General features: G+C 41.9%; 1 protein-coding gene across 2 annotated transcripts in view; it reads left to right on the top strand.

Annotated features, from left to right (window-relative positions):
* Positions 1 to 21,054, top strand: part of NELL1 (neural EGFL like 1) — a 524,835-nt gene that overhangs the window by 41,599 nt on the left and 462,182 nt on the right. For both annotated transcript variants that reach the window (XM_090032860.1, XM_090032859.1), the window contains exon 3: positions 3,997 to 4,147. In XM_090032860.1, the coding sequence (XP_089888986.1) occupies positions 3,997 to 4,147 (151 nt within the window). The remainder of the gene's footprint in view (positions 1 to 3,996; positions 4,148 to 21,054) is intronic.

Raw genomic sequence — 21,054 nt, 5'->3', positions numbered from 1 at the left:
TAGGAAGTGTAGGTCACTTTGCAAATGGACATCTTGGCTTATAAAATTTAATTATTGATGGTGTTGGTCAGTGGTGTATTTACATGATTGATCCATTATAAGTTATCTCCATTATAGAGAGTGTTCTATAACTATGATCAAAGCACTACATTAATATTCTGTAAGATCCAGTACTTTGAATCAGTAGTATAGCACAGTAGAGCATTTTTTCTCTTGAATGCATCTATTAAAATAGGAATATAAGACTATAACTATAGCAGGACCCAGCTGAGCCCAGTACCTACCAGGGTGAGGATGGCCGTCGTGCTCTGCAGGTAGCAAGTTGGCAGCTGGCCAGGCAGGGAAACACGAGCCTGAGGGATGCCAGCACACTCCACCACCAGTACATTCCCAAGGGTGGGACAGGCAGCTGGCAGGGAGTGGATGCGTTGCTGGCCTCTTGCCCAGGGTAGAATGAGAGCAGGAGCCCAGGTCCCACATGACTCTGGAGCCCAGCCAGCCAAGCAGGCAGGAAACACTGGGGCACAGCACCACTGAGAGCCCCTGAACCTCAGGTGCGGGGGATGTCAAGCACAGCTGCAGCTTGTAACTCTTGGTGGTGGGGACAAGGCAAATGGGGCAGGCAGGGATCCAGGTTGGCGCAAGCTGGTCCAGAACTTCTGGGATAAAAGAACGCCAGTCCCAGAGGAAGGGGGAATGCTGCTGTTGGCACTGGCTCAAGCCAAGTCTCCCCACTGGAATGCCGGACCCCGAGCTGGGACCAACAGCCCACCATCTCCACAGGAGGAACACTGACAGTCATCAACCCGACAGAAGCCAGGTACACGTGGGGACCACACGGCTGTTCATCATGCCAGGGGCCCCTGAGTATTCAAAGGGCCCAGTCCCGGACGGATCAGCCCAATCATACTGGAGTCATAGAGGGGGGAAGGGTAAGCCCTGACAAGCTCCCTCACCCCAGGAACAGAAACTGGAGTGCACTGACAAGCTGACATTGCCTAAGTTATAACTGTATCGTTATTTTCTCTGTTGTGATCATGGGTACTGCATAAGCGACAGTGGATGCGCGACAGGACTAGGCTCCCGGGCGGATCACCGACAACACCGGAGAGGAAAGGGGTGGGGTGTAGGAAAGGTAGAGCCCCACAGAAGACACACACCTATCAGGACCCACACCCTCTCTGTAAACCCCAAAGGCAGCAGGTACCACCTCCTGTTAATTTCCTTTAGCAACACCAACTTGAGTCAGGCGAGTTATGAAAAAGGGAAGAGTACACCTGTGGAGTAAGCAGTACTTGGGCTGTACCCATGCAGGGCTGGTTGGCCAGGGTCCTGCTTCAGTAACAAAATTCATACACATTTAAAAGACATGGCAACACAATATCAAATTTCAAAGTGTTTTTCCAAGAGAAAGATTACTGTACTAAAATTAAGCCACATAATTATAACCAAGAAACCCACTGTATTTTGGATAAGGTTTTTGTCAAAAAAGTCATTTAATTCAGAGTCACTTGTCACTAGGCAATGTTGGATTTTGCAGTTTCCTTGAAATACTCAAGTATGCCATCTGTAAAGTGGTTTATGTTTCAGTATGAATGGACTATTGTTCGACAGAATTTCAAAAATATTTTGAATACATCACATCTTCATCTCTGACCAAAGCTATCATGCCTTTGGGACAGGGATGGGCAACCTTTTCCACTGCAGGCTGGAAGGACTCAGGTGGGTCAGAGGCAGGCAAGCATACGGGTACTGGGATCCAGCTGCCACTGCCGCTGCTGCTTGTCTTGGGGAGAGCTCCTGCAGCCTGTGCCTGTCCCCATAGCAGCACACAGAGACAATCTGCAGCAGTAGCTCCCTGCTGTTGAAGGGTGCCATGGCCCCACATAGGCAGGCTGGATTCAAGGGTTCCCTGGTTCTGATTTGGCCCACGGACCATAGTTTCCCAACCCCTACTTTAACAGAAGAACGAGGATTTTGATAATATATTGAGATATCAAATAAAAATGAAAACAATTGAATTTTTCATGCTTCTGTGCTTTAAATTTATCCCTGAAATAACTCTGCTGCCCCTGATTTACATCCATTTTTCACCAATGTTTGATAACCAGGGATTTGGGTTTTCCATTTGTTAAGGAAAAGTGTAGGTTTTCTCCTTTAAAAGAGAAAATCACAGACTTGCTGCTTTCAAGTAGAAAAGCCTGGGAAACACAGGCTGCAATGGGCTGGGGGGAACAAGGGGCAGAAGGCACCATGTACATGTGCGCATGCACACATGCATGTGGCAGCTAGGCAGCTTGGTGAAGAGCAACTCCTACATCTCCCTCCAGGTAAGGCTATCAGAGGTGGGGCAGGGGGGCACAGGTGTTGTGGCGGGGGGCACAGACAATGCAGCGGGGCTCATAGGCAATGTGTTGGAGTGTCAGGGGAGCACAGGCAAAGGGGTGGGGGGCACAGGCAACATGTTGGGGCATGGGGGGAGGCATGTGCCCACCCAGATTTCTGTGCCCACGGTAGGGCGTGAGGATACAGCTGGGCTGGACCTGCTCTGGCTGCCTCCGCAGCCCAGTGGATCCCCTAGTGCATCGCCTGTGCCTACCCTCTTCCTTCCCAGGGCTATGTCTTGGGAATGAAGGGCAATGGCATGGACAGGGACAGAGCACCAGCATATCAGGGCTGCTCAGCAACACAAAGCAGCAGGGGGGTGAGAAGGGGATACGGGATTTTCAAAGGAAGAATTTACCATATGTTCTCAAAATCAGGCCACATGAAGGTGTTTCATGTTGGGTAGAATTTCGTTTGGAGTTACTTGATGCAGAAGTGAAGTGGCTTATACTTCTAAGTCTGCTCCACTTTTACTTTAGGGCAAAAGCACGTTTTACTGGTATGACTGTGTTATGGAACTGCACCCTGAATGGTAAAGTCTGTTACAGTACTCGCACTGGACCAGATCCCCAGAGTGAAGTAGTGCCATATTAATTTCCACCAGCTGAGGATCTCAGCCTTGAATATTTGACTTTAGAGTCAGCCCTTCTAAAAAAAATGGCATCAAGCTTTAAATTGGTAATGGCATTTGAGACCAGAAAGTGACACATGCCTTGAGAATGTGTGACATGCCTCAGAATGAGAGACATGAGAAAACAAAATAGCAGAGGAGAGTGAAATGATGTGTGATTCATTTCTTTACTATGTTTTGTAGTCTCCTTTTCATTATTCCCCATCTTTGGTGGTGATGATGTAGTATAATAATACGTGAGATAAAAGCAGGCGTGTTGGAATGGAAGTGAATTTGGGTCTCGGAAGATCAGCTGTGGGGAGGCATGCTGCTGCTTGGATAACATCAGGGTTAGCAAGACTGAAACACTTCTGGCCCTACCTGATCAGGCTGTAGTTTAATAAATATTGCATGAGCTATCACACTTCGTTTGTTTCAATTGAGAAATCCTAGAACAGCAGCAAGCACGTCTTGTATTTATTTTTTTCAGGCAGAGGCATGGCCATATAGCATTATTAGCAATAACACACCTCTGCCTTACACAGTGCAAGGACAAGTTTCTTTAGATGTAGTATGGGGAGATGGTGACTGAGTCAATGAGCAAATTGAAATCAGAACTTGGTAAGTGGTGCTGAGTGAGTCCCTGAAATGTCTCAGAATTTAGGATTCTATTTATCTGACTGCAGCAAATCTTATTAACAGCCGCTTAATCTGCTCACAGCAGACCTGAATGGCTCAGCATCTTGTCAAAAATTCTGTTAGAAAATCGGTGACTGGCCAATTGTGAGCTTGTCAAAGTGACAAGTGGGCACATTGACAGAGATGGTATTTTGGGCTTTTGCATTGAATGAATGCAGCTGTAACATGTGGTAGACAACTCAAAAATGAAAAATATCGATGGGCAAGAGAAAATGAAAAATGTAATCTGAATCCTTCTGACTTACCATTTTTACTTGCTGTTGAGTCACCCCCCTTTCCCTCTTCTTTTCAATAAAACTCAGATGTAGAAAGAGAAATCCATGCTGCACCCCACCTGAACGAGAAGTTAATTCAGCTTTTTCGGAATAAAAGCGAGTTCACATTTCTAGCCACCTTGCAGCAGAAGGCATCAACTTCTGGAGTTATACTATCCATTCGAGAGCTGGAACACAGGTAAGGGGAAACCTCTTTTTAATTGGAAGCTCTGCTTCTTTTTGCTAGTAGTACTGTAATAACATAAAGTTAAGTCACTCTGCATTTAAGAGTGCAGTGGGACATCTGTTTCAATGCAGTGTAAAGCTTCTGTTCATAGATTACAGGTCCTAATTTTGTTGTTAAACTAAAATGAAGCAAGAATGCTTTATTTATGTGTCCTGGTCTATAAAAGATATCATGTTAATTTTGATAGGGAAGTAAGTTGTAGCCGTGTTGGTCTAAGGACATAGGCAGACAAAGTTCTTTGGGTGAATTTGATATCTTTTATTAGACCAACTTAAATAGTTGGAAAACAATTATTAAGCAAGCTTTTGCATTCAAAAACCCTTTGTCAGGCTAAGGAAGTTTCTGCACTTGGTGTGTGCTCTTCCTGGATGGAATGAAAAGTAAGGAAGCCAGAGGCTGGGCTGGTATGCATACAAGACAGGCCGTCAGTGAAAATGTAGATTGCGGAGTCAATGGTTGAGAGACAGGCTGGGGATGGGGAGGTGGGGGAGAGAAGGGGAATGAATAGTGGAGAGATACCTGGGGTGTTGGATGTTAGGTAGGTTATAATGTGTCATAAATCCAATGTCTATATTTAGTCCATGATTTTTAGTGTCCAGGAGGTTGATGAAGTGGAGTTCATAGGTTCATCTCTGGGAAGTGTTTTGTAAGTTTCCTTTGATGATCAGGACTGGGAGATGGGAGAGAGAGTGGTTTCAGATTCACCCAAAGAACCTTGTCTGCCTGTGTTAATTTTGATTGTTTTGTTATTTAACATAAAGATGTATGCACTTATCTCACCTCAGAAATTACAGCCTCTTGTAACACAATCTCTATTAGAATACCATATGTGTTTTGTGCTTTACTTTTTCATGAATGATAAATTTATATAATGAAACAATCTTCTACTTCCTGTTTTCTGACTTAGTACTTTTTAAAAATAGTTTCTGCTCTTTTTTGAGCTGCATCAATAAGATCCCCAAATCTGTGTTTTGGATGGTTTATACATGATGATATTTTTAATATTTTCTTCTGGGACATAAATATAGTAGAAACTAAAAGAAGACTTACATTTTCTTTACTGTCAATGGAAAAATAAAATCATTAGTTGTCGTGTCTGTATGGGCAGACATTAAGTTTGCTCCAAAAGGGAGGTACAACTTATAAATTACAGGCCCAGTCATGTACTATTCTGTTGGTGCCTGGTGTCAAGTGAGTTTGTGTGTCAAATTGTCAGACCATGGGACCAGGAATCAGGGCTACTGGTTTACTGTTGAATGGTGAGAATAGATATTGATGGAGAAGTACTGTCTCTCATGGAAGACATGTGGATGTACAGTATGAAATCTGCCCCTAATATGAAGGTCAACCCAGAAAGGCAGTATGATTGCTTAGTGCAAAGCACAAGGTTTTTTGTAGAAATGGTCAGTACTGCATTTAGCCACTTGAAGACAGCTTGAGTCAATTACTGTTTCTGTGCCAGATGGGAAGTGTGTCAGAGGGGTACATTGCACAGCAGAAGTACTCTGGTTGAACACAGAAGTGTTGATGACTCTCAGAAGGTACTTTAGCAATTCCTCTGTGCTTAGCTGGGTGGTTACTCTGATGCAGGTTCTTGGGGTTGAAGTTATCCTTTATATTCCAAGAGAACACACATTTTGTAAAAAAAATAAAGGGCTAGATCCTGGTTCAAATTGATGTTAGATGAATTTTGATCTCTCTCAAATTCTTTTCCTGTGAATTTGCTAGGCTTCTTGTTTAACACGAAGGATGATACCAATGAATCTCTTGCTGTTTAAAATGGTAGTGAATCCTTAACACTGTGAGGACATTAGGAATTCTTACATGAAGTAAAAAGGAAACATATACCTTTTAACACGGGTGAGCAAGAGGTAGAAAACAAAGATTAAGGGCACAAAGTTTTTAGAACAAGCTGCTGAAGAGTCCATTGGTCATATTTCTGATCAATGCAGTAGCAGCATTTTCAGCTTGACATTTTTGATGTTGGTCTGTAATTGGTCAGGTCATTCCACTCCTTAGCTTTGCTGGTGAACTGATTAGATATAAGGTTACTGAGGTGGATACAGGCCCTTGACGTTTTGGAAGACTGTTTGTTTTTAATGCTGCTTTTGCCAAGATTTAGATTATTACAGTTATGCTTCTCTTTTGATTACCCATAGATTTTTTTAGCCCTTTGCAGCTGCTCTAGATTTGTAAGAAAATAGCCAGTGCCGGAGGAATGCTGCCGTTTGGGTGGGAGAAGTTATATGGAGCACTATAATTCTGTCATTGTAGGTGGTATTTCTTCTGTAATTAGGGGTCAAGATTACAAATAGAATGGGATGGAGAACTGTTTGGCTGTTTTTCTGATCCATCAGTACCACACTTTTAAAATTAATTCAGTGTGTAGATGCCTCAGTGATAGGTAGTTTATAAAGAAATTTTCAAAACAGAGAAAGCAGTTGAAAAACTATATAAAATGCATTGCCTGATCTCAGACTTCAGTGTATAGCAGTTTAGAGTGCAAAACCACTGCACTGGATTTTTACATGATATGGCCAGCAACATAAGGCCTATGGCAACATGCATTTTTGTTACTGGGATTAACTAACTACATACAGCTGTTAGTCCCGAGGAAGTCAACATTTATCCAGCAGTTGCTACGCAGCTAAAGTTGAGAATTCCTTTATGCAAAGAACAGGAAATACCTCTTGTTACTACGTGTTATCTTTTCACTTTTTAAATGTAACCGGAATCTCTAGGTCCCAAAATGCAGGCCTCTAACTCTTGACCTCCAAATACTGGAAGGTGAATACCTATGGCAAATTGATACACAGTTAAGTAGCGTTGGGGATTTTTACATATGCAAGCATTGCAGTAACAAGCACTTTGAAAAGCTCCTGGTGCTGCGATGCTTGCAGTTGTCTAAGCGGCGAAATGAGCATCAGCGCTGACAATATGGTGGTGGTGCACTTTTGAACTAAAACACATTGGAGGTGCTTTAGTTCAAAAACCTACTACTACCATTTTCTGCATGCTGATGTGTTTTTGCCGCTTTTGTGACTGCATGCGGCATAGTGCAGTTTGTGTTAGCTCGCATGCAGAGCAGACTCGATTAGTCCGAAGCGGTGGATCTCTGGTGCGTTGCGGACCAGAAAAGTATGTGTATAAATGGCTTTTGATTTCATTCAATTTAAATCAGTGGTATAACAAGCATAGCTATGTAGTGTACCAGTTTGTCATGGTTACAGGCCTCCTAGTCTCAAGAGAAGATATAAGTTCTTACTGATAGTTAAAGGAATTTCTCCATTGCCTGGAGTGTTGAAGATTCTGGTTGGATTAAATAAGTCACGAGTACTGTGCTTAAATTTCAGTAAGGGTGGCTAGATTAGATATTAGGAAGAAATTGCCATCTCTGAGGGTGGTTAAGCCCTGAAGCAGATCACCTTCATAGGCTGTGGAATTTCCATCACTGAATGTTTTTTTCAGTGCAGGTTAGACGAGCATTTGTCTGGGATGGTTCAAGTGATCCTGCTTGGGGTTGAAGTAGATGACCTTTTGAGGTCCCTTTCAGTTGTGCTTTTCTGTGATCTTATATATATGGTACACAGTGAGCCAACAGTTTAAAAGGCTGGGTTTTCTTATGCAACAACTGAAATAATTGCCACGGACATTACCTTGAAACCCCCTAGATACTATTTTGCTTGCATCACATTTCCCCAGTATATATAAGCACAAACCTATTTTATGTTTAAAATCTTGGTGTTTTGGTGCCAAAATATGATGCGTATTTTAGAAATACGTAGGTAGATGATAGTGCTTAAGGATTTGTGAATAACAACATAAGAAAATTAAGCAAAAATGAAATGGCTAATATAGAAAGTATTGAAGAAGATTAATACCACTTACTAGAGGCAGAGATTGAAATATGTTATTTAGTTGCACCAAATGGATATAACAGTTAATAGTATTAATCTGTGATGTCATTTGATGGACAGGTTTTCTAATATTTGGAAGACACAAGAAAACGATAACAAAGAGGAATTTATCTTGTTGACTTATCTTAATGGCAGTGCAGATTTTATGTTTGTTTTTCATGATCCAAGTGTATTAATATGGAGATCAGAAAATCCAAAGTTTAATTAATGCAATTTAAGTCTAATTGAACAGTCTGCTAGTTCACAGATAGGTATCTGCATATAACAGTAAATCTGAGGGTTTTCAGTCTTCTTTGTAAGTTATGGATGAAATAAATTTGATTATGAGCTTTGCCTAACATAAAATGGCCTTTCTTCCTATAGTATGCTATGAAAGGCGTTTTTGGGCCTATTTAATTACAACCTTCGTCTTGGTTAACGTCCAGGATTGTTACGAGGGATTTCAAATACCCATCTTGCAGGGTATTTGAAGTTTCATCAAAAATACTTATGGTCCATCAGAGATCTTATAAATATTCTAATCTAAAGCTAGGTTTGCTGATTCCAATCCTGTTAAGGACTTGTGTGGTCTGGAACCCATGTACAAAATTAGATCAATTCAGCATTTGTTTGTGTAGCACCAATTCCTACATAAGCAGAGGATAATGAAAAATTATTTCTCAAGGTTTTCCATTGACCTGCCATAATATCCACTCTGACTCTTGGCTGCCAACATCGGAGATTATTATGACTTCTTGGCAGCTAGTAGTGTACAAGCTCTTATTATTATCAATATTTTGGCACCAAATTCCTAAGGAAATATAGCTATACAAACTAAATATCTTTCTGGGCCTGCAAGTGCATTGTTTGAATATTTTTGGGGGCGGGGGAGAGAGCTTGTGAAAAAGAGTCCATTTATTTAGCAAGTAAGTGTCTCAGTCTGGGGAACCAGTATAATCTAATATATTTGACAGTAGATTGTAATTGGAGCCAAATTCAGTTTCAGATCTGTCACTGATTTGTGTAATGTTGGTCAAGTCACTTAGTACCTGCACTTTCAAAAATGTCTTAATTTTGAATGCCATTATTTTCAATGCCTTAAGTTAGATATTTTTAATCTGATTTTAAGTAAATGGAAAAGTCAAGTCAAATTAAGTATATGAGTGAATCTGTTCAGGACTGGATTTTAAGATTAACCTTAAATGTATTGATCAGAAGTTTCTCTGCTGAGGTAGGTTTCAGTTGGTAGCACCAACATATGCCATCTGTGAGTTAGCACATTAACTGAAAGGAAATGAGAGGAAATCAAAGGATCATAGAAAATTAGGGTTGGAAGAGACTTCAGGAGGTCATCTAGTCCAAACCCCTACTCAAAGCAGGATGTGCTTTGTGCAGGTCACGTGTATCAGCAGCTCAATGTGTTGCTACACGGAGAAAATGGTGGTGTTGCACTTTCAATTAAAACATATTGGACGTGTTTTATTTCAAAGAGCGCCAATGCCATTTTCTCAATACAGAGATGTGCTGTACTGCTGATTCATGTGACAAGTACGTGCTTGTCACATGCACAGGGGATTTCTAGTCCCCAGCTAGATCATTCCAGCAAAAGCTTTGTCTATTCTGATCTTAAAAACCTCGAAGGTTGGAGATTCCACAGCCTTTCTGGATAACCTGTTCTAGTGCTTTACTACCCTCCTTGAGAGAGTTTTTCCTACTATCTAACCTCAACTTCCCTTGCTGCAACTTGAAACTGTTGCTCCTTGTTCTGTTATCTGCCCCCACTGAGAACAGTCTAGCTCCATCCTCTTTCGAACCCCCCTTCAGGTAGTTGGAGGCTGCTATTAAATACCCCTTCAGTTGACAACATAAGCTCAGTTCCCTCAGTCTCTGCTCATAAGTCATGTGCCCCAGTTCCATTACCATTTTTGTTGCCCTCTGCTGGATTTTCCAGTTTTGTCTACATCCTTTAAGTAGTGGGGAAGGGGCCGCAAAACAGAACACATTACTCCAGATGTGGCCTCACCAGTGCTGAACAGAGGGGAATAATCATTTCGTTTGACCTGCTGGCAACATGCCTACCAATGCAGCCTAGTATGCTGTTAGCCTTTTTGGCAACAAAGACACACTATTAGCTCATATTCAGGTTATTGTCTACTATAACCTCCAGGTCCTTTTCTTCAGAGCTGCTGCTTGGCCATTTGGTCCTGAGCATGTAACAGTGCATGGGATTGTTTGGTTCTAAGTGCAGAACTTTGCATTTGTCCCTATTGAACCTCGTGAGATTTCTTTTGGTCCAATCCTCCAATTTCTCTCTCTGAATCCTAACCCTACCCTTCAGTGTATCCACTACACCCCTCCAGCTTGGTGTCATCTTGCTGAGGGTGCACTATCTCCCATCTTCCAGGTTGTTAATGAAGATATTAAACAAAACTAGCCCTGGGATTGACCCCGGGGTACTCCACCGGCTGCCAACCTGACATTGCATCCTTGACTACTACCCTCTGAGTCTGATGATCCAGCCAGTTGTTATCCATTTTACAGACCATTCATCCAACCCATACTTCCTTAGCTTGCTTGTGAGAATGTTGTGGGAGACTGTATCATAAGCCTTAAAATCAACATATATCACGTCCACTGCTCTCCACACATCCACAAGAACCACTCATCTCATCATAGAAGGCAGTCAGTTTGATAAGGCATGACTTGCTCTTGCTGAATCCAGGCTGACTGTCCCTAATCACCTCCTTCTCCTCCAAGTGCTTAGAAACAGATTCCTCAAGGATGATTTTTCCACGGACAAATTAAGATCTATATTCCTTGTTCAGAATTATTCCCAATAAAGTGAGATTCAAGAAAAATGCTTTCCCCAGTGAGAAACAAATATGTTTAGGTTTGTTTTTTTTTAAATGGAGGTTTTTAATATTCTGCTCTTGAACTGCAGCCTTCCCATTAGAATTATATATAAGAAAGCAGCACCACTTAGTAATTAGGCCATCTCTGACCATCTCATGGGGGAATACTGACATGGGCCAAATTCTGTGGTTCAAACAAAATTCCAAAGAAGCTTTTCAGAATTAAACCCTTTTCTGCTTACCTGACTTGGCACCTACATCTGTAGTGAGTTTTCCTAAACAAGCCAGGGATTTCGTTAACTTAATGTTGTTTTTTTCAGTTATAAAAAGTAGTGATGTTGGAAATTCAGGTGTGTATGGTTAAATGAAGAGAGCTGATCATGTCTGCTGTTTCATTCACTTTGCCTTGATCTAGTATACAGCAACTTCTCATTTTTGGTGTTGCTTCCCTTTTCTTAAAGGAGCCTGGTAAGGTGGGACTTCAGTAAGTTTGAATAGAAAAACTTGGAAAAAAAATCTAACTGTCTTGGAAAAACTTTCTAGTATTGACAGCTGTTAGGCTGTGGAATTATTTTTCAGTGGCACAGATGAAAGCTCCATTGCTTTAGACATCTAAAGTTAGGCTGAATCTAAGAGAAAGGAAGGAAGTGAATAGGAGGAGGGACTAGTGGGAAGAGCACTAAGTGCAGACTAATGCTTTTTTCATTTTTAGTAGTGAAATGGGAGGAAAGTTTGTAAAAAAGACTTCTGCACAACATAGATTAGCAATTATAGGGGATAACTTGGGTATACCAACTGTCAAATGGCAACTGGGTGTAATTACATGCAGAGAGTGCAAAAATGGGGCAAGCCCATCATCAAGTTATTGATGATTGCACTTATAGCTGACAAAAGGGGGTTTGATGACAAATGTGATCTTACCTCCTTCCAGTAAGTAGTAAATTCAGGGGCAAATTCTTTGAAATCAGTGTAGTTAAACCAGTTTTGCCCAGGCAAATTATTCAGAAATCTCAAAAAAATATTTTGGGATTTGGTTTGGGCCTTAAAGGCCTTCCCAGCTTGTCTTCACAGCTACACGCTCATTTTTTTTTAATCAGTCATGAGAGGCTCAAGTTACCATATGATTTGAGGAACTGAGGGTATAGGTTGAAAACAAAAAAAAATTGTGACACTTGAAAGGCTAGGGACAGAAATTACACATGAACCATAAGTGATCAGAAACAAGTTCAAATTGGTAACACAACAGAAGTTTAGTGCACACAAACTGCTTTCAAAATGGCCAAAACTGGTTTAAGATAAACCTGGATAGATGCAGTATCATTGTCATTCCACGTCAGGGTAAAAGTTACATCTTAGAAGAAAGTGGGGAATAATTATATACCCCTTTGCTTGTCATGTGTGTGCTCCACTAGTTGATTTAATTCTGGGTTAAGTGCTCAATGCAAACCAATTCCCTGCTACCTAGTGGCCAGGAGCAAAAATAGTGCTGCCTACAGTAGGCAGAAAATAGGGAGATTTGGTCAGGTGCTCTCTCGTTCTAAATTGCTTTATACTGATTGGGTCTTGTATGTGCACCCTAATGTATTATCTGTTGCATAATTCCCACCATTACAATAGAAGCAACATTACCACAAGTCATTTTTGGTCTCCAGGCTGCAGTTTGAAGCAGCTGAGAGAGACCCAGTGTAAGGATATCTATCAGATTTTACAAGTAACAACCTAATTAAATAAAAACTGAAACCTACTTAGGAAAAGTGAAACTATGCAAGCGACTTTTTACCTGATTACAAAACTAAAGGATCACAGTTACTCTGTGCATTGTTTTTGATGACTCATTTTGACTTATATATATTTATAATAGATTCTGGATTGTACAGTATTCAAAAAATGACAAATGTAGCCATTAACCTTTACATTTTAGGGCAAAAGTCATACCTTTATTAATATTTATGTATTGAAATAGTTAAGCTGTACGCAGGACAGAGAATTTGAAGAGCCTGCCTCATTCCACTTTGCTGTGGATTAGGTTTCAGAAAACCCGTGCAAGGTGGGCACACATTTTGTCTGTGAACAGCAGGAAGAAGAAATAGTGATTGCTGCTCATGGAAATTGTTTTTCTGTACTAAGGGCATGATTCAAACTCATTTTGACTTTACAGGAAACTCGAGTAGCCTTTAGTCTCTAGATTCTAATATGAAAAGGAAAAGAATTAGACATTTTACAGTCTATATAACTTCCAGTGATCCAAGCACAATGAAAGAAGAGACCACTGCTGGAGGAACAAACTGCCATCTTAAGATGTCCAACTTAGAGTAGATGCTTCCTGTACAATGGGTTGACCATTGTTGTCTGTCTGGAGCATTAAATCACTTGCAGTAACTAGAGCTGCTGAAACATAATTGATGGACCTTTCTGGTAGTTGGAACAGGATGGAGGACAGCTTTAAACTCTTTAACACTGAAATTGGATAGTGCTGAAATGTCATGGCTGGCCAAGAACAGGGTGAGCAGGTCCTGCAGGAATGCCAGTTTATTGTGCTTGTTTATTTTATGGCACTCTGTGTTTTGCCTAAATTTGGACTTCCTTGTTGTTTAAACTAAAGGCAGCTTCTCAAAGAATTTATGGGAATTCTGTATCCATTTCAGTAGAATTTTGGATCTGCATTAGGAACATAACTCTTCTATGTACTATGCATAGGTTACAAATTGGAGGCTACAGGAGTCACCAGACAGCAATTAGGGTACCAAACTGATACCTGGCCTGCTAATTCAGATTTCATCCACTGCTTGGTTGAACTAGAGGTAGAGTAGCCATTTCAAACAAGCACTTTGCACTAAGGGCCTGGGTAACTTATTGTACCTTTAGTCTTCTTGCATCTGTGTCTGCACATATATGTGTATGTGCATGCATAAGTGTGCATGTGCAAGGTCAGTGTTACAAAAATGAGAAGGCAACAGCTTTTCAGAAGAGAGCAGCAGTCTCACCTTAGGGGGAGAATGTCTTGATGCACACATTTGATTATTCCCTATAAGAGATCAAATTTGCAGATAATGCAAAACCAAGAGGATTATAAACACTTGGAAGATGGGAAAGGGACTCTGATAAATTGGCGAATCAGGCAATAGACAACAAAATTAAATTCAGCAAAGAGAAATGTAAGGTGCTGAGTGCTGGGGAGAAAACAAAAATACACAAACATCAAGTGGGAGATAAGTGGCTTGGCTGTAGCACCTCACAGAAAGAACAGGTGGGGATTGTGGTAGATCACAAACTCAGTATGAATCAGCGATGTGATGCCGTCACAAAAAGGCAAATGCAATTTTGGGTTGCATTAAGAGTAGCTCTGTATGTAAGACATAGAAGGTAATAGCACTACTTGGCACTAGTTAGGCCTCAGTGGAGTACCATGCCCATTTTGGGACACTGCTGAAAAAGGATGTAGAGAATTTACAGATGTTCTAAAGGCACACACTAAAGATAATGATACTGAAAAGCAAGCTGTGTGAGAAAAGAATGAAAGAAACTAGGTATGTTTAGTTTAGAGAAAAGTAGATTAAGGGGCAAGGATGATGACAGTATTCAGGTATTTGAAAGACCTGAAGGTGGAGAAGCATTGTTCCTCTTTGCCCAGTGGGATTTGAACGTAAAAAAATATAGATCAAATCTCTGGAAAAACTTCCTAACTGCTGAAACAGTCACTTAACAGAGGTTAAGATAGTCATATTGAATAAAGATGTTATCCTGCCTTGTGATTGTGAGAGGGTATAGAGCCCCTTTAAGAAACCCAGAAGATGCAGCTAGGTACAGGTGTAGGGAATTCAACTACTGGGCAGATTCCCAGCTGGGAGTATTATAGAGGATCCTAGCTGCAGGAGGGTGCAGCAGCATCTTGTGTAAGTCTGGAAAGCCTTGCAGTCTGGGGGAAAGGCATGGTTTGCTTTCAAAGCCCAGGCCCATGTACTGTTGGCTTTTTTTAACCCTGGAAGAAGTCACTGTTTACATTGTCATTCCTGGGCCAGGAGGACTTTGAATAAAAGACTTGGTTTGAAACTGAAGACAAGTTTGGCTGTAAATCCAGCAAGATTAGCTGGTAGTAGGCCCTATCAACCCACCTGTGGTAGAGAATGTAGGCATAAATATTATAGTAAAAAAGACATGGACCCTGAGACTGAAATGAGATGGCTGGAAGAGATGAATCAGTGGTTCTTGGCCTGGCAATAAGAGATACAGGAAGATCAGCAGCAAAGTTAGAAGGGCTTGCTAGACTGAGAGAAACAAGGATACTAGATAGGCTCAGGAGTGTGGGAGCGCCTGTGCTTGATCTTAAGTCTGACCCATGACATACCATGGTCAGGGCACCTAGGGATAGAGAAAAATCACAAGTGGATACTGGTCTGATTCTTTTGGCCATCTAATGGCGCAACAAGGACTTTTTGTACCTCTGTCTGGCATACTAGTTGGTGAGTCAAAAGCTAGGGCTCCATCCTGGCTGATACAGGAGGTATGTGATCTGTTAAAAGTCGATATGGAGAAACATCTGGCTACCATCCCCAGACTGATGGGTTGGTAGAACAATTTAAATGAACATGGAAAGTGATGTTGAATAAATTTGTCACTATGGAATCCCAAAATTGGGACAAGAAGCCATTTTACCTCTTGTTTGCAGTCTGTGATGTCTCACCAGTTTTTTCTGTTTTGAACTGCTCTATGGAAGATAACCCTGGGGAATCTCTTGCAAGAATCCTGGTGAGAACAAGGGACTTCAAGCTCTTCAAACCCTACTGTGATCCAGTATGTTGTAAAATTGACGGAGAAACTTGGACTTAACTGACTTGTGAAAGAGAACTTGCAGTCAGCTCAGTGTCATGAGGAATGATGTTATGATAGGAATGCACATCTCTGGGGTTATAATCCAGGGATAGAGTCTTACTGTTACTCCCTGATCTTAGAGCAAGTTGCTACTCAAATGCCAGGTGACCTCTGAGGTGCTGAGACAGGTGGACTATGGAATTGACTGTGTCAATTTGCTGATGCCTTGGAAGGCTTGTGATGTGTACAGCAGCCAAGGGATCCTGATTCTTCTGGAACAGCGTTCTTAGAAGGGTAATGGTGGTGGGACCTCTCAGATAACTTTGGGGTATCCTGTCTCCAGCACAAGAAGAGAAAGCTAGGCAACGGATTGAGAAATTTTTAGATGTGTTTATAGTAACCTCTGGGAGAGCTCCTTGAACTGAACACTGTATTCACTTGAAACACGGAAGTGCTGTCCAGAAGATCCACTTCCAGATACCAGAGAGGTTTCCAAACACAGTAAAGGAGGAACTTCAAAAGATTCTGGGTGTCATGAAGAGTTGAGCAGTGAATGGTATATCTCAGTTGTATTAATTCTAATCCTGACCAGTGTGATGAATTCTGTACTGACTTCTCAAGCTAAATACAGTCTTCAGATTTGACATATTCCCCAAAGCCTGGATAGATGAGATAATAGAAAGCCTTAGGAAGTGTCATGTTGGGCTGCAGGAAGGTAGGTCTGGGGTTACTTAGGGATTGAGGTATTGACCAGGGTCAGTAGGAGTGAGCAGAATCCATGGACAGGCTGGTCTAGGAAGTATGGGGATCAATCCAAGAGCAGTGTCTATGAACAATCTGAGTCAAGAAGCTGGGAGGTATTTGACAGAAAGTAGAGTTTGAGAGCAAGCCAAAGCAAACAGCAAAGTAGTCTGGAATCAAGTTGAATGATGTTGCCCAGGAACTTTCTATTCTTGGTCAGGGGTTTATATGGGGAAGAGGAGGGTCATCTGGCCACTCCATTGACAGGAGCAGGTTAGGCCCTGCTGCAGGATTCAAGCAAGCCCTAATTAGTCTGGGTGACTAGCTGTGGGGTGGCCCACTGAGATGAGCAACCGTGCCAACAGGTTAAGGCCCCAGGTGTGAGGCTTCTGCCTGATAAGGAGGCCTGCTGTGTAGTCTTAGATCACATGAAAGGATATTGGCAAATTCTGCTAGCTCCAGAGTTGTGAGAGTTGACAATGTTTGCCACCCTCTGTGGACTGTGTCAATTTTGAAACTTACGTTTGGTCTACATAGGGTGCTTGTGACTTTTCAGAGACTGATGGAAAAAATACTGATGGCATTGCTTTTCTGTTTATTTTATCTTCTGTGGGCCAAGGAGGATTTTTAATAAAAGACCTGGTTTGAAAATGAAGGTACCTCCTACAGGTGCAAATAAAGGCACAATGGGATCTAATGTTGATTCACCCAGCTGTGCCTCCTGCCATGCTACATGTGTATAGTAGGAGGCATGATTGTGGGATTGCATATTGTATCCCATCGCACCTTATTGCTGGTGCAGGAGGAGCTCGTTCCTAGGCTTCTCCTACACTGGCAAGAAGCAGGGTCCCATGGCTGGGAGCCCCATGCACCCCAGCTGAGGGGCTCCCAGCCACTCATGCACTGCTGTGTTTGGAGGATCCCTGCTGCAGCGATCTCCCCGCTCCAGGGTGCAGGAAATGCCTGGGGCTGGAGGATTCCCACTGTGGTAACCTCCCTGCTCTAGGGAGATGGGAAACCCCTGTGGCTGAAGGATCACTGCAGTCTTCCGGCCCCAGGGGCTTCCTGCACCCCTGAGGCAGTGTGATTGCCTTGGCAGCAGTCCTTCGGCCCTAGGAGTGTTTGGGTACCCCAGAGCCCTAGGGATGTAGCAGCAGTAATCCCCAAGGTGTGGGAGTTTCACATGTAGACTGGGGATTGCAGGTGCTGCAGTCCTAGTACTTGGGACTGTGTGTAACCCTCAGACCCTGGGGATCGTGGCTGCCATGATCCCTAGGGCTCAGAGGTTTTTTTGCTGGTCATGATGCACCCCTGCAGATGGGAACTGTCTGTCTTCTTTTTCCAGACTAAAGTCCTAGTTCTTTCAGCTTTTCCTCGTAAGTTGTGTTTCCAAACTGCTGATCATTTTTGTTGCTTTCTGATGGACACTTTCCAATCTATCCTCATCTTTCTTAGTGTGGGCCTTAATGAGCGCGTCTACGTGAGACACTGCATTACTGTAGCAGCACACTATGACGACATAGTATCGGTAGGCACAAAATGTGACACCACAGATATGTTGCTGCAGTGATGTGCACCCTCACTATAGCGTGTTGCTCCGGTGATGTAGCAGATAAAAATAACTGTGCCCCTGTATGGCACAGTAACGCCTGCACTAAAGGAAGTACTAAATGAAGGCGCAGTAACAACGGCGTCATAAGAGCATGTATAGATGCACCCAGTATGGCAACGTTTAACCAACAGGCAGTGCGGTTAAACCCAGTTTAATCATAGGGGTGTGCGAAGCAGGCCATATTCTATTTGGATATGGCCCGATTTGGGGGACAGTGATTCGATTTGCTGATTTGGATCACTGTTCTGATTAGATTTGGCTGAATCTGAGGATTTGATTCTGATTTGGAGAATCAGCGATTCAGCCATAGACACAGCTTTATATGTTTTTTCTACATACTTTGAGGTACCAGCTGTGGCTCGTGAATGCTTCGATGCTGGGGCAGATGGAGCGTCCCACAGGAGCGTGTGGAGGTCCTCCATGTGCTCAGTGGTGGACCCAGAAGTGGACTGGTCTGCTCCCATGGGATGCTCCATCTGCCCCCACCATCTCAGCATTCATAAGCCACCTGGTACCTTGAGGTACATAGAGAAAACATATGAAGCTGTTCTATGTCTGAATCACCAAATGTCTCTGAATTGAATCGGAGGCTTCCAATTTGATTCAGAGAGATTAATGGGTCTTCTGATTCAATTCAGATTCGGAGATTTGGCCACTGAATTGGGCTGAATCTCCTCTGCATTGAATCAGCAACTGATGCTCTGTACAGCCATATTAACCAGGTGGTCAAATGTGAGGTTTAATTGGTTCAGTATGAAGTGGAGAAGGCCTATGTCTCCTTGACAGCTAGTAGAAAGTAACATCCACAGATTTATGAAACAGATGACTCCTACTGAAGTTAGTCCTTTTACCGCATACCTGAAATGACTGATTATTTTGCTGTGAATCAGAAGGAAGGTGTTTTGTTGTGTTGTAACACCTGAACAGCTGGTAGGTTTGAGGTGGCTGGGGCAGCAGCAGTAAGTGAGACCTCAGACCATTCCAGTCATACAAGATGCATTGATTTATTGACAGATTAAACAAAGCAAAATGAAATGATCAGATACATTACATATAGGATGTGTAGTCTTGCTTGGCAATGTCACTTGCTAGGCTAAGTTTTCAGGCAAGTCGGCTTCTGCATACCTGCACAGTGGTGTCTTTGGTGTCTTGTACCCAACTTGCATATCACATATGCTTCTGTTATACCTCACAGTTCCTTTGTTTGCTGTTATACAATCAAATTCCACCACCTCTTCAGTTGTTGATCCTTGTTCATGTCCAATTTCCATGCGTCTTGCAGTTGTCTCCTTTCATTTCCTCCCTTTCCCTCTTGCCCACCTGTTCTTATGCATAGTCAACAAGTCAGCAAGCTTATAACAGTCACATGCAACTTATTTGCAGACCACAAAGGGGCCCACTGTTGTCAGCTTAGACCTGTTTTATTTTAAATATTGATACTTCCTTCTTTGGTGGCCTTCTAGACTTCCACACAATCCCTATTATGACCTTAACTTAAGCTACTTCGGACGTCATGTTAGTCTGTGATCAATATTAACTGTGTATTATAATTTGTTTTCCTCTTTCTTTGTTATTGTGGTTAAATCCAGACGCATCCTATCTGTGTTAGTACTCAATGGGCTCATCTACACCAGATGCTACTGAGCAGTTGTTGCTGCACATTTATTTAGTACTTGTATTAGGAAGTAATGTATTAGCACCGTCTGCACTGTGACACACTACTGCACAGTATTTTTTGGCTACTGCGCAGTCAGTGTTTCTTGTAGACATGCTCAATGCTGACTTAAGTTCTGTTGGTATCATATAGCTATTTTTAATATACTGTAGTCTGAAGTCTGTTACCCTATAGTTAACAGTCTCATTTCACATCCAAAAAGGGTTTTTTGAAGGTTACTGCTTTTGGAAGGGCAGCAGCAAAAATCAGGCTCTGCTCTCCCAGAATCCTTTTAGGGTTGAGATGTCTTTTAGGAGCCTAGAGTTACTTGCAAAATGGGGGCATAGTGTTAGGCAGACTTTTGGATTGCCAGTTTCTTTTATATGATCAAACAGGAAAGTAGCATTCTATACAGATAATCTTTGCCCAGTGGCAGATACACAGATGGATCCTTTGAGTGTCATAAGGGCTTAATGCCATGCCGTTTGAAACGCTTCTTGTGGCAAGTAGAAGAACCCTAGGACAAAAGACATGCACATGCTTAATGTAAAAATTGTCATTATGGAGGTGTTATACTAATGTAGCCTGAAATGTTTAACAATAAAGTGATTCCCAAAGCTCCCAGAGCACTCCAAATGGAAAAGAGGGATGATTAAAGTTATTTAACTGACTTCATTCTATTCCCTTTATTTTAAGAGTAGAGGATACAGCTATGAAAGAACAGCATTCATTCTCAGTTTCAAGTAATCAGATGCAGAGTATAGTAATACCCAACTCAAGGAAGGCAATTTTTTTCAAATTTATAAATAAAATTATAAATTTAACACACTAATTTATAAAAGTTAGTGTGTTTAAATCTAAAAAAAAATTACGAGCATTATATGAATTTTCGGAGTTGTCTAATATAGGAGGTTAAAAAAGTTACCCACCTTGATTTCCTGAGCACCAGCTAAACATTTCTTTCCCAAAGATCAGTAATGGGCCCTATAGGTAGGCAGAATTCTGTCTTCATTTAAGACAATATTAATGTCCAGTCTCAGATGGTACCACCATAGAAAGCAGAATTAAAAGCAGTGCTGTTTTTGCAAGGCTCTTCAGAAGAATCTTTATCTTCTGATCTACTGTAGTCCGCTCTTAATAGAAACGTCAGCGGTCTTTTTGTACCACTGATTTGAATTCTTTCTGAGTGCAGTAGCATTTCTGAATGAAACTTGCTTTAATGTGAAAATTAGGGGCATTTATACATGTGCTCTGGGAGTCTGTGTATGTGTGTGTGTGTGTATGGCAGGGGGATA

Source organism: Crocodylus siamensis, chromosome 2 (genome assembly GCF_052110815.1).
Source record: "Crocodylus siamensis isolate JL-2025a chromosome 2, ASM5211081v1, whole genome shotgun sequence".
Taxonomy (NCBI): Eukaryota; Metazoa; Chordata; order Crocodylia; family Crocodylidae; genus Crocodylus; species Crocodylus siamensis.
Note: the sequence above shows the minus strand (reverse complement) of the source record. Positions and strands in the feature narration are given on the sequence as shown.